The sequence below is a fragment of the Myotis yumanensis genome, unplaced genomic scaffold (genome assembly GCF_028538775.1).
Source record: "Myotis yumanensis isolate MYYU_CA2020_CCGP unplaced genomic scaffold, mMyoYum1.0.hap1 SCAF_3, whole genome shotgun sequence".
In the NCBI taxonomy this organism is placed as follows: Eukaryota; Metazoa; Chordata; class Mammalia; order Chiroptera; family Vespertilionidae; genus Myotis; species Myotis yumanensis.
The window spans coordinates 164,746,818-164,760,707 of NW_027223754.1; the positions used below are offsets into that span (position 1 = coordinate 164,746,818).

The following is a 13,890-nucleotide window of genomic DNA, read 5'->3' on the forward strand; positions in this document are numbered from 1 at the left end:
ACCCAGGACCCTTCAGTCCGCAAGCCTATGCTCTATCCACTGAGCCAAACTGGCTAGGGCCGTTAATTTCTTGATGTCCTATTTTTAAACAAAGTTGGAAGACTAGTATTGAATTTTATTTGTTCCCAGCCAGACTGAAACTGGTGCCTATTAGAAATTGTAACGTGTATTTCAGGAGTTGAGCCTTCTTTTTCCCACATTACTAAGTATGCATTCTCCAGTAGTATTTATTGGTGGGTTAAGTCTCAGGGCAATGAATGATTTCATCTTGATTTTTCACTGTAATTTTAAGAAGAGATGAGTATAAATCAATAATGAGTATGAAAAATGAGCAAACTTAGACTTCTCTGAGAAGGCAGGTCAGGAGATACAGCAAATCAGTGATCTGTGCAGCTCTGTTCCCTCTTGTTACAGGATTTTGCTGCTTCTCAGTGCCCTGCTGCTATAAACATTCCGACCAAGTGACTCCCTAAGTGGAAAAACCTGTTCAGTGACCTTTTTTTAAAAACTCCTAATAGAGTTTCTAAATTGCAGTCTCCATCTCTGAAACTTTTAAGAGTTGAAATGCTTTAGGAATTCTTGTAAAAACTACATTTTATCTCACCCCCAAAGAATTCTCAGGCCCCCTACAGAGGATGGTTGTAACAAGGCACACACCCTATGGCAGTGATTTTGGAGGCTGGCTCTGAGATGGGGTCAGGAATGAGTGGTTGGACTGTTGTACTACTGTCTTCTGCAGTGCTGGCTGCCAGCTCCTCCCTATAGATGCACCTCCAAAATGTGTGCCTTAATTTGGAATTCCACACCTGATTAAGTCAGTCACACTCACACTCCCTTCATTGGCCCTGTGGCCATAATTATGTTTTCTCCCCATGCCTACAGAATCACAGAAAACAGAAAGGTACTATATTTCTAGCAGACTAATGATAGGAAATGTCCATAATTATCTACCTCTATATTAATTTTGGGTCTAATATATAAAGTTAATTTTAATATTTAATTTCATATTAAATTTTAAAATTTAATATGTTCTTTGCAAGGGAAAAAAATTTGATTATGCTTATTTCTATGATAGTATTAATGCCTGCTTGGTATTTTGAGGCTCTGTTATGAGTAGTAGAATAAGGTATGTCTTTAGTACAATGTATGAATTTTATATAAAAAAACATGTTTGTTGAAAGTCTCACTAAAAAAAAAAGGTTGTTTTATAGTTATTAAATATAATTTGTTTTCATATGTATACATCATCCCTGTCTCTCTTTCCAGGCCGGGCATATTTATATATATGGTCAGTATATTTTCTTAATTATTGGCACTTGGCATCTCCTTTCCCTGCTCCAGAATGGTCTTTTCTGATAAAACTCACAAGCTTTGCATTCCCACAAGCTCTGCTGCTAGAAGAGTGAATCACAAGAACATTGTATGCTGGGGGTGGTCTGTGTGTGTCTGTGTTGATGTGTGTATATTCTAATGAGCATCCGGTTTTAGACTAGTGTACAAATATTTAACTCTGAGGGATGTGTCCACAAAGCTGCTTTTGTCGTTTCACAAGTCAGTGGGTTTTGCTTGTGAGCATTAAGGGGTTGATTTGACCTGAGGCCTCTTAAAAGAAATTTATTTTCACAGTCCAAGTTTACTTAATAGATGTGCTGTGAAGAGAATAGTGAGAATTCATTTTATTATTTTGAGAATTTAAAAAAAAATTCACAGACTATTTTTATTTTCTAGAATGAATTGAGAGCCAATGGCAGTGAAATCAAAATTCATAAGTTGGAACAAAAGGAGAATGTGCCCCCGGGTCCCGAGGTCTGTATCTCCCATCAAGATGGAGAAAAGGTGGGTTCAAAAGTCTGATGTCCAGTTGCCAAAGAAGCATGTGCTCTAAATTAGATGCTTAAAATTAGAAACCACTCTAACTCTGGGCCGTAGAGTGTCTGGGAATTTGGTAACAGCTGCCAAGACAGATTGTTGTTTTTGCAGGTCACATAATTTTGGTTGGGGAGCTCTGCAACTTATAGCTGACCAAATAATGAACCTTCGCTGGAAAATTCTTTTGCTCAGCAAATGCTCAGAGGGCATAGAGCTAAAGTGATTTTTGAAAATCCGTTTTGATTAGAAATATTATCTTTCAAAGTATTTGTATATTGTTAACTCATTTTATGCAATAAAATTTCATTCTTTCACTCAGTATTTTGAAAGGTAGGCACTATGCTAAGCATAGGAAATGCTAAGCTGAAAAACTAAATATGAACATACCATTCTATGTGGTCTTTATCTGCAAGGAAGCTAACAGTAGAAGGGAGATGAGTAACAGGTTGGCCATCATAAAACAGTTTGACCTCTGCTGTGAGAGGGCTATTCAGGGCTGTGGAAGCTGAGACTAAGGACATTTGCCCTAACTTCCTCAGGAAGGTCATGTCTGAGCCAAGTCCTGAAAAATGTGTGGAAATAGGCAAAGTGAATAAGGAGAAGTTTGAGTAAAGAAAGAGAAGGGTATTCCAGACATAACAGAGGTTGTTAATTGGAGATCTAAACTGAGATGACTTGGCTGAGCAGGGCGGTACATACAGGCCATGATGAGAGACAGGTGGAGGGAGAGGGCCGGAGTGGATCTTGAAGAGCTTTGTATGCTACCCTTAAGAGTTTGGGATGTAGCCCTGCAGTGGTGGAAAGCCAGTGTCAGATTTTAAGCAAATTAGATTTGTATTTTATGCATTTATTGTTAATGAATGGCTTAGTTGGAGTAAGTAACAATATGACTGTCAGGTGAATTTATCATTTTCTTTTCTAATCCATTACCCAATCTCAGTTATCTTTTGGTCTATATCAGCGGTTCTCAACCTATGGGTCTCGACCCCTTTGGCAGTTGAATGACCCTTTCACAGGGGTCGCCTAAGACCATCCTGCATATCAGATATTTACATTACGATTCATAACAGTAGCAACATTACAGTTATAAAGTAGCAACGAAAATAATTTTATGGTTGGGTCACAACATGAGGAACTGTATTTAAAGGGCCAAAAGGTTGAGAACCACTGGTCTGTATGATAGTGAAATGTTAAGTTAGTTAAGGAGAAAAAGCTTTCAAATCTATTACAGTGATTAATCTTAGGAGAAAAACCATTGTTTCTGTTATACATATTGATACCTTGAAGCCATTCTTCCAAAAGGTGAAGATATCATTAAAATAGTTCTCAAACTTATTTCATTCTAACAGACGTTATTTTTTAAATATATTTTTATTGATTTCAGAGAGGAAGGGAGAGGGAGAGAGAGATAGAAACATCAAATATGAGAGAGAATCATTGATCGGCTGCCTCCTGCACGCCCCGCACTGGGGATGGAGGCCACAACCTGCGCATGTGCCCTGGCTAGAAATTGAACCGTGATCTGGTTCATAGGTCGATACTCAACCACTGAGCCACATCGGCTGGGCCCTCTAAAGTTTGTTGTATTGACAGAACACTGACAGGAACTCATGAAATACACTACACACTTGGTTGGACCAAAGTAGTCACACAGAAAAATGGTCTCAGATTAATGGCTACATAAGTTGAATCATAAATAGAACAGGAAAAAAAATTTAGAAAAATTAAATCACTTTACAAATATATGTTGAAATAATAAGACAAAATATTTGGCAGTAATGTGTTTCATAATCATAAAATTACCAAATAAATTACATACATCCTTGCAACAGCGGGCTCAGGCATCGGTCACATGAGTCACATGTCCTGTATCAAGTGAGTTCTCTCATAAGGCTGCCTGGGTTTCTCATTTTTTAAGTGGAAGATTATGTCTCAAGAATAACGAAGTAAATATGTTTGGAATTTTTTTTATAGCTTATAAAAATGACACTTAAAGGAAAAATATTCCCAGCATTGAAATCCCCCAGTGTACCCTAGGAGCATAGTTTGAGAAATGATCCTCTGGAAAATAATACATGGATTGTCCCTATATCTAATTTCATGTTTTCTTCTTGATTGGATTCATGCTGGTTTGAAACTGGAACTCTGAAACTGGAGGATCAGAACATTTTAATTATAACTTAAAAGAGCTTCAGTGCAACTGAATCACGAACTGGGGAGTGGGTGGGGAAGAAAGGTGTTAAAGATAGGGTATCGTCCTCAAGCACACACTGTGGGTTCATAAATGCTTGGCTGCCTTAAAATTCATAACATTTTTCAGAGCCTCAGCTATCCCTTTGGTTGTTTGCCTACTTTTTGTTAACCAATACCTAAGAACTATTTGAACTTTGATTTGTTCCAAAAGGACATTAGTGCTAGGGCAAACTTGCCTCAAATAGAATATTTTGTAAAGGTATTGTCCTTCCCTTTCTTGTCCTGTGAATGGATTTGTACTTTCCTTTAATGAAATGTTTGAGCAAATTCTCATGTGCTCTCTCCTGGCTATTCCTGCAGTGAAGTCATCTGGGTTGGACATGTGCAATGATGTCATGATTGGCATTAGTTTTACCTTTTAGGTTCAAGGTGACCAAATTAGAGGAGAAAAGAACATCCTGGGATAGATACACCCACTAATTAGCAAGAATCGAAGAGCTTTTTATGGCCATGCATGACTTTCAGAAATTTTATTTCATATCATTAAATGAAATAATGCATGGAAGGTGATCATTTCAGTGAGCATAGTAAACACTCAGTAAATATTGGCTGTTATTATACTGGTTCACTTTATACCATGTCAGAATTCCTGTAATGAAAAGTGAGTTGTGGGGAAGAACCAACCATGCTGAAATTCAGGTGCAGTCAGGCAACAATTTAATGTCCAATATTTTATCATCATAAATGTATTCAGTACGTTAGGCAGGCTGGTATAAACTCTCAGTATCGCACATAAAGTCCCTGACATCCGAGTGAAAGAACTATTACAGAAAGAGCACATATTTGGTCCCTACTGACCCCTCATTATTTTGAGTGTGGACAAAGACACCAGGAAGGCTAGGGACCAGGAGAAAGGACAGAGAACGCTAGTAGAAAGTTCTTTATTTAACTTTGATGGTTTCTGAGGGGAAATATGCACCCACACAGAAGATCTGTCATCTTGTTAAACACTGCTATTTTGAGACTGGGATTAAAAAGGGAAACTCACCTTGAAGGTAATACTAGAGGTTGGTTTTAGATACATTCGTTGTACAGCTATCAGAAAGTCTTCTGTGCTAACAAGCTTGTTTCAGCAGAACGTATTTGGTTGGAAAATAAGGAATTAAGAAAATTAAAGAATGATAATAGTAGTTTCTATATGTAAAGACTTTATTTTGCCTTGGAGTGAGTTATGGTTTATGGTGAGGAGCTTTGTTCTCCATGATAGAAGGTTTGTTTGCTGCCGCACACACCCCCCCCCCCCGCCCCTTTTTATTTTTTGAGAATCGAAAGATATGGTTTAGAAGTTCTTTTATAAAGAGAAATGATGCAAAGTTTTGGCAGTGGAGTGCAGTCTGCTTCTGGCCTTACTCTGTAATTGAGAGGCATGTTAATATCCTCATAAAAGACATTGTGCTGCCTCTTGTTTAAATGCTCAGCTGTTCTGGGGCCCGTTATTTCCCCCAGGCAGCCAGTGACTGACTGGAGTCAGCAGGTTTCTATGGCACTAGCAGCAGCTTGCTCATTTATTTTTAATGTGATTCTTAATCCCACCCCTCTTTTTTTTGTAGGTTTCTGCAGCTGAGAACAGCCTGGCAGTCCGTTCCACGCCTGCTGAAGTTGACTCCCGTAAGCATTCATTCTTAGATCTGGAGGGTGTCCCCATTGCTGTCAGTGCTGAGAAAGTAACATTAAATTCAGCCGATCGGATCTTTCCCTTGGTTTTAAGGAGTCATGCTTGAATACCCTTCATACATTTCATGGCTTAGGGAGAAGTTAAATTCAACTATATATTACTAACTTGGGGCAAACTGAACACTTTTAAAAAAAAATATGTCTTTATTGATTTTAGAGAGAAGAAGGGAGAGGGTAGAGAGAAAGAAACATGGATTGCTGCCTCTTGCAAGCCCCATACCGGGGATCGAGCCAGCAACCCAGGCATGTGCTCTGACCGGGAATAGAACCAGTGATGTCTTGATTCATGGGTTGACACTCAACCACTGGGCCACACCAGCCAGGCAAACTTTCATGCTTCTCTCATTGAACTTATCCTACTTTTTGTACCAAATCTTTTCAGGTTTAAAGCTATAAAAACTAATTTTGAAGTATCATTTAAAATATATATATATATATATATTTAACATATTTTTATTGATTTCAGAGAGGAAGGGAGAGGGAGAGAGAGACAGAAACATCACTGATGAGAGAGAATCACTGACTAGCTGCCTCCTGCACACCCTGCTCGGGGGATTGATCGAGCCTGCTGCAACCTGGGCATGTGCCCCTACTGGAATCGAGCCGAGACCTCCTGGTTCATAGGTCGATGCTCAACCACTGAGCCACGCTAGCTGGGCTGAAGTTTCATTTTAATAAAAGTTGAGCCAAAGATTTCATTCATTTACAGGGATAAAGAATTAGTATTTGAGTAACATATTAAATATCTTTCTCTACTTATCTAAATGTGTACCATAGTCTACCCTCTAGACCAGTGGTCGGCAAACTCATTAGTCAACAGAGCCAAATATCAACAGTATAACGATTGAATTTTCTTTTGAGAGCCAAATTTTTTAAACTTAAACTATATAGGTAGGTACATTGTTATTAACTTAATTAGGGTACTCCTGAGGCTTAGGAAGAGCCACACTCAAGGGGCCAAAGAGCCACATGTGGCTCGCAAGCCACAGTTTGCCAACTACGGCTCTAGACCGATTCTAGAGATTTTCCTGTTTTGTTAAATTTCATCACCTTTTCATCCTATTTTGGAGTGATTTTGAGTTTTACTTTGCCCAAAGATAAAATACTTTGGTTTTCTCTTTACTATATCCACTTTGATTCTGATTTGCAGTGTTATACATATATATATATGGATTTCTACCTTCTCCCTGGTTAGTTTATTAGACACTTAAAAACTCAGCAACTAAAGTAGAGCTAAATAAATCTCTAGTAAACCCTACCTTATAATTTTACAGAGAAACTTTTGCTGCTTGAATCCAAGAATATTCCTTTTGCAATCATTTTGCTTGGATATAAATTTTTCTGGCCCTGGCCAGTGTGGCTCAGGGTGTTGGTTGGGTGTTGGCCCGTGCACCGTAAAGGCTGCAGTTCGATTCTCGGTCAGGGTGCATGCCCAGATTGCTGGCTTGATCCCTGGTCGGGGACGTATAGGAAGCCGCTGATCCATATTTAGCTCTCACATAGATGTTCCTCTCATTCCCTCTCCCTTGCCCTCTCTCTAAAAATTAATTTAAAATATTTTTTAAAGCTCTTTTTTGAGTTTTGACTAGGTTTGCAAAACATAGTACTTTGTTGACTTAACTCTATATTATAAGGAGTTATTTATGTTTCCTTAGTAGCTGTATAAGTGGCTTTTCTGTGCCTCTTCTTAGTTTTTCACATTATGAATGTATTGGCAGGAAGTTAACTTATGCAGGTGACACATCAGTGATTATGAAAAAAATTTCATGGAGCCTTTTTCCATAATCTTTAGCCATGGATATCTGCTATAGGACTGATCAAAAAGATAGTGTCAAATCTCTCTCTCTCATACACATTTTGAAATTTCTGCTCTCAAGCACCGCAGAAGGAGTTCATGGAAATGGTAACTACCAAAAAGTCATCAAAGTCTATAAACAGCCTTTAAAAATGACAAAAGTGCCCTGAGCTCCAGCACCCTGTCCATCCCAAGCCACTAAGTTATTTGAGCATCATCCCCTGCACTGAAAGGTTGCCAGTTCAATTCTGGGTCAGGGCACATGCCAGCATTGTGGGCTTGATATCTGGTAGTGTGCAGGGGCAACTGATCAAAGTCTCGCTCTCACATTGATGTTTCTCTCTCTCCTTCTCTCTCTACCTAAAATATATATTTATTTATGTGTAAATATATATATATAGAAAAATATATATATTAACTATATATGTATATTTTAAAAAATGACAAAAGCTACAGGGCAGAAAGTCCCTTATATAGGGTGTTTTGGATTCTGGCTGTTTATGACAAAGGGTGAGAAAGCCTCCTGGCTGAGAACCTGATTTGTGAGAGACCCTAAGAACATAGCTTTTAGCATTAGAATATTCCGTAGTAGAAAAGCAGTGTTTTTCCTGGTGTTGAAAGGACCTGTTTTAGTGAAGGCCCTTTCTTTGCTTTGGGGAGGAACCTCTTCTCTGACTTCCCATGAGGCACTAAAAAATCTCTTCCTTTTGTAACTCAAGCAGGTAACTCCCAGGTTAAGAGTGAGGTCCAGCAACCTGTCCGTCCCAAGCCACTAAGTCCAGATGCCAGAGCCTCCAGCCTTTCTGAGAGTTCTCCTCCCAAAGCAGTGAAGGTATGATGGCAATTTCTCTGTGAGCCTTTAGACATTGTTTTACTACTGGAGTCCATTGCACCTCTATCATTATGTTCATTATAACCTGTTTTTACTTTCCAGGGGATAAAAATACCAAATAAGGATACACTTAAGGCCAGTCACTTTTCCTGGAAGTCTTGTTACTTCTGCTCAGATGTTCGGGTCAGGAGAGGGGGAGGCTCGCTAGGAGCACTCAGTTTGAAATCTGGAAAACTCATGAAAGTTTTAAGAAAACCTGAAGTTAAAAGAAAATAAACTTTTTTTTTTAAAGTCCAAGTTCATTCATCTGTGAATGGGTAAAAGCTCACAAAATGGAAAATATGAGAAATCCCTTAAACTAAAATCAGCCCATTGGACAGGAATGTGCAATGTCAACTTCAAAAGAGTGGCTCCCTGGTCTGGGGAACTTTACCATCACATGATTAGTGGTCAGCATATTTAAAGAAAGAATGTGTACATTCCAGAGGGTGTTGGCCAGCCCATTTGCTGTAAAAAATGGACATTCAAGTAACACTTATGTTTTGATATACTCTTATATGTAAAGGAATGTACAAAAGAAAATTTTACTTGGCTATTCAACGTATGATCTCTTTTTACTCACCAATTTTTTTTTAAAAAAAACCATCCTTTCCCTTTCTACAAACAAATATATATTCTCATAAAAATAAACAAAGGTTTAAAAATATCCAACACCTATTGTAGGCTGATTATTATTAAAACTGACTTGTTTTCGTTGAATGCTTTGCCAATGTTGTGATAATTGACTCATTGGGATTAATAAGCAAACATACCTACATTTCTTTAGTGTCTTTCTCCTCTGGTGCTCTCTTAAGTTTTGTTGCAAAACTTAAGGTTTGAGGGAAACTCAGCAGGCAGAATTAGTTTTCAGGTAGTTGAGGCTGCCCCATCCTCATGCGCACATCTGCCATGCTTGTATCTCTCACCTGTGGGCATGATTGGTCCTTTAATGAAAGTTAGTGCACAAAAAGGATCAAGAGAAGAGGACACAGGTGAGGAAAGGGGAGAGTTCAGTATTTAAAGGGTGGGTTAAAAAGAGGGAGGATAGGTAAAGAAGATAAACATGAATGTTTAAAAGGAAGCAGGAAAAAGAAAGGAAGCAGAGATTCATGAGGAGAGTAAGGTTTATTGAAAAGGAGCAGAAGGTAAAGAAAGTAGCAAGAGAAAGCGAGTGTAGGGAGAAAGAACTGAGTTATATGAGTAGTGATCGAATCTGCACATGTATTTGACATGGCCCTCTTCTGTGCTGGCCTTAAAGATCTGCTCATGCTGTCGTCAGCACTTTTCTTTTTCCAGTATTTGGAGTCCAACAAAGTAGCAAATGCCATAGGGTTAATTTCCTCTTCAACAGCAGCCCTGCTCAGATGTGAGTCCTTGGGTTACAGTTCTGGATTAAGAACGGCTAGCAAATCTGACTTGTCCATGGGTTCTCTGTGACTGAGGGACTAGGGGAATTCTATGGCTAATCCAAGAACTGAAATCTGTTCTTGAATATTTTTGAATTCTCAATCCAGTCCTAAGTCCTTCCCCCAACTGCTAGCTCAGCCTTCCTAGCCCTTAGTTGGTCCTTTAAGATCTTTCCTGATTCAAACTCCAGGGTCTGAGCTGATGAGCGATGAGCCACAGACATCTCACTTAGGTCTTCCTGGAATACCATGAGGAAGAGATGGAGATCAAGCTCCCTGTGTACCTTCCCCAGACCTGATTCTTTGGCCCTCGTCACTCAGCAATAGAATGCAGACAGTCCTGCTTTCATCAGCCATAGATCGCAGGTTCTGAACATTGTCTAAAGACGGGAGTAAACTGGCTTACTGCCCATGTTTGCCCATGGATCAAAGCTCACATGGTTATGGTGTACAGAGCCTGGGGTGGGACCCAACCGCATCTCCACTTTTGTTTAAGAGCAGTTTGTTTTCTCTTCCTCAAAGGTACCCTTTACATTCTGCAGGCAAGTCTATAGACACTTCGGTATTTACAGGAAGACCTGCTGGCATAACCAGTCTCGTGGTTATAGACCATGAAACAGAAGGTGCTTCTCCATTTTGGGAAATTTCATACAGCTAAGAATAAACTTGTACACTCAGAATAGATTTTTGGGTCTCACAAAACCTGGAAAAACTCTTTCTTAGTGTCTTGTTGTTTATGGAAAATAGGACATCTAAGTCGAGGCTCAATTCATTTCAAATTTTAGCTTAATTTAAAAAAAAATACTGGTCTTTAAAAGTAAGGATTGTGTATAATTTGAACACTGGCTCAATAACTTAGTTGATGAGACTCGGTGCTAATAAAGTTGACGTTGCAGATTCCTTCTCAAGAATGTGTTATTCTGGGTGCAGAGCTCAGTGGGCCCTGTGAGAAGGATCAGAACCTTTTGACTCAAGAGATCCAGAGGTCTCTTAAGCTGTATGTTCTCCCGTTGAAAGAAGTTATCCCCTATGTATTCCCAGAGGGAAGGGTAAGGGAGGAAGTGCAAGGAGTTTTAGCTGGCCCCACTGTGTCCAGACAGCCCAGTGCCAGGCTTCCTTGGCTGCTCCTGCTGATGAATGTGGAGAGAAAACATGGCAGACTGCATGAGAGGGTGTGCACTATGGCACCCCCCTCCGTGCCTGCCCGCTGACCCTTCCTCTACAGACAGGGTAGGAGGTCTTGGGCTCTTTTATAGAGTGATCAGGATTATACTAGGAAGGCATCCAGACTCTCTTCTCATTATCTACATCATTACTGCTTTCTCAAAGCACTAACCATGTAGAGCAATCTGTTTAAGATGTGAATAGCCCCAAAATGCCTTCAAAATGTTTCACAGAAAGCTAGGGGAACGGTTATGGCTGTACAGAACTGGCCCAATCATTTACTGTGTGGCAAAGAAATTTAATTTAATTACGTGGTATTTTGCACAAATTGGAAGGAGGGAATGACAGGCATTTTGTGGTGTTCTGGGGAATAGAAGTCTGACATCCATACAAAAAATTTCCTCCTGATTTCACTACGTCTAAAAGCTAATAGTTAGCTGTTGCCTCCCCCAACCACAGACACTCATATACACCCCCCCACCGGAGCCTTCCTGAGACTAAGAAATGTACTTAAGATAGGAGACTAAAAGCATGTAGATGAAGTCATGCAAATTTGTTGGAAACGTTGCTTTAAGTAGATGCTGATTAGCAGAGGTCCCTAAGATCCCTCAGGTGGGAAAGACATGACAGTGTTTATGAACATCCATTATGTATATATTACCTCATTCATTCCCAAATATCCTGAAGTTATTATCTACATAAGACTGTATTTTGTTCAAAATGCTGTAGTAAGATTATTTCCATTTGGGTTAGCATCTGCTCTCTTCTCCCAAAGAGTTTCCTTTAGTTATGGAAATTTCACAGTCCAGGAAAAATTAAAAAAAGCTTTGTGGGTTTATGAGTCAGTAGTTCTGAGTTTTAATTTACTGACTGAGAACTTTGATAAGGCACCTGGCATCCTGGCGAGTTAGTTTCTACATGAGAAAAAGGGTGAGGGAGGGGAGATGGAAAGACATCTTACACGCTGAAAAAAATATATTGTAAAGATTTTTAAAAGTCTGACATTCTAATATTGGCAGTGTTTTAAACGAGACGGTGCCAAGTCCGAGCATGCCATGAAGGCATGGGCAGGATGTATGCCAGACCTACCATAATGGTAGAGATTTTTGGGCATTGACTACACTTCCTGTTGTCTGAATAGACATGGGGGCAATTACAGAAAAGTGGCCGAGAGCCCAGGACAGAGGAAATAAAGGGAAGGCACAGCCACAGCTACTTTGACTTGGCGTTATACCATGTTGCCATCCTCTTGTCTTTATGAAACTCGAAGGGCCCTTGGGCAGCTGCCAAATAAACCTTAAATCATATTAAGAAGGGTTTATGTGAAAAATGAACAGGAGTAATGGGAATTCGGTAGGCCTGGTTAGTTAGAAGTTTGTGGTTAGTCAGATATTTGAGCAGCCATCTGTAGACATACCTCGGAGGTATTGTAGGTTCGGGTCCAGACCACCACCATATAGTGAGTTGTAATTTTTTTGCTGATGGAAGATTTTGCCTTTATTTTGTAAAAAAAAAAAAACACCCAACATCTGTGAAGCGCAATAAGACAAGGTATGCCTGTATGATTTTGATATTAAAGAGGAAGGATGATTTTTCACTGGGGTGGGTGAAGGCTCCATTCAAGAGAGAGCCATTGTGGGTCAAGTGTAGAAGGTAGTAAGGCATTAAAGAATTGTTAATGAAACACTCCTTGTGTGGGTGAAGGCTCATAAAAGCCTCTCTCCTGAGCTGGGCCATGTGCCAGCCTCAGGTAGATATGAGTGAGGCTGATTTTGCCACGATTAGCAGAGTTCGTTGAAAAAGAAAGAAAACGTGGTCTTATTGATGGATCTGAGTCTGTAACTGAGTTACAGCTCAGCCGCAGTAAAGCGCTCCAGGGCGCACCAAATGCTGTGTATTCATTGAAGGTTCCTGTTTGTCTCTTCCAGCTTCTGCTTCCTGCTCCCGGTACCTAATCTCTGCTCCTGCCTTCCACTTTCCTCCTAATGTGAGCTCAACTTTCAGCTTTCTCTCAGGTTCTCCCTTCTAGTCACTGGGCTGCACCCCTGTCCTACAGTGTGCCCTCTCTGTGTGTGTACAGTGGAGGGGTGTTCTTTAACCTTCCATTCCACGTTAGCGGAATAATACCCATTTCCTCCTATAACATGGGAAATTTGTCTCCTGCTCTGTCTTTACTGACCAGAATAAATACTTATTTTTCTAAGCCAAGTGTTAAAAAAAAAAAAAAATACAGAATCCACCCTGCAGCTGAAAAATATTTTCAATCTGATAAATACATGTGTCCTACTACTTTCACATTATGTGACTTGTGAGATGTACCAGCTCTCTCCAGTGGCTTCAACTGTACTATTATACCGAATCATTCTGCATTTTAATGTATCTCCTGCTTGCTAGATAAGGGCCTAGTCCTTTTAGAGAAACCTAATTAAACTATTCAAGGACACCTCCACTTAAGTCCTATCTTGTTAGAAGTGTTCATAAGAAAAAAATAATTCGGAGCTCCAAATAATGCCTTAATTACTTCCAACGGCATTCAGTATCGTAACATTTGATCACATTCGAATACCTCCCTTATGCCTGGTTAACTAGGTTGTAGCCTGTGGCCTTTGATTCTTTAAGTTTTTTTTTTTAGGACTGTACCCCTAGGAATGGGGGGGGGGGTTGTTATTAAGGAGCCATTTCCACTCAGTTTTGCTCCTTCATTCTTAAATACTTTGGTGCTATTTGGGAGTTTCCCACTAATTTTATTAAACTCCTTTTTACAGCTCTTCCCCTTTACTTCCATTTCATGCCCATTTTCTATTCTTGTTTCCTGTCCAAATCTGCTTGAAAAACCATTCCTACTTTTTGCTTTACCT

General features: G+C 39.6%; 1 protein-coding gene across 4 annotated transcripts in view; it reads left to right on the forward strand.

Moving 5' to 3' along the window:
- Positions 1 to 13,890, forward strand: part of LIMA1 (LIM domain and actin binding 1) — a 97,216-nt gene that overhangs the window by 77,341 nt on the left and 5,985 nt on the right. For 3 of the 4 annotated variants that reach the window (XM_070410253.1, XM_070410251.1, XM_070410254.1), the window contains exons 7-9: positions 1,729 to 1,836; positions 5,673 to 5,730; positions 8,311 to 8,423. In XM_070410253.1, coding sequence (XP_070266354.1) covers positions 1,729 to 1,836; positions 5,673 to 5,730; positions 8,311 to 8,423 — 279 coding nt within the window. The remainder of the gene's footprint in view (positions 1 to 1,728; positions 1,837 to 5,672; positions 5,731 to 8,310; positions 8,424 to 13,890) is intronic. The other variant, XM_070410255.1, reaches the window with a different exon arrangement.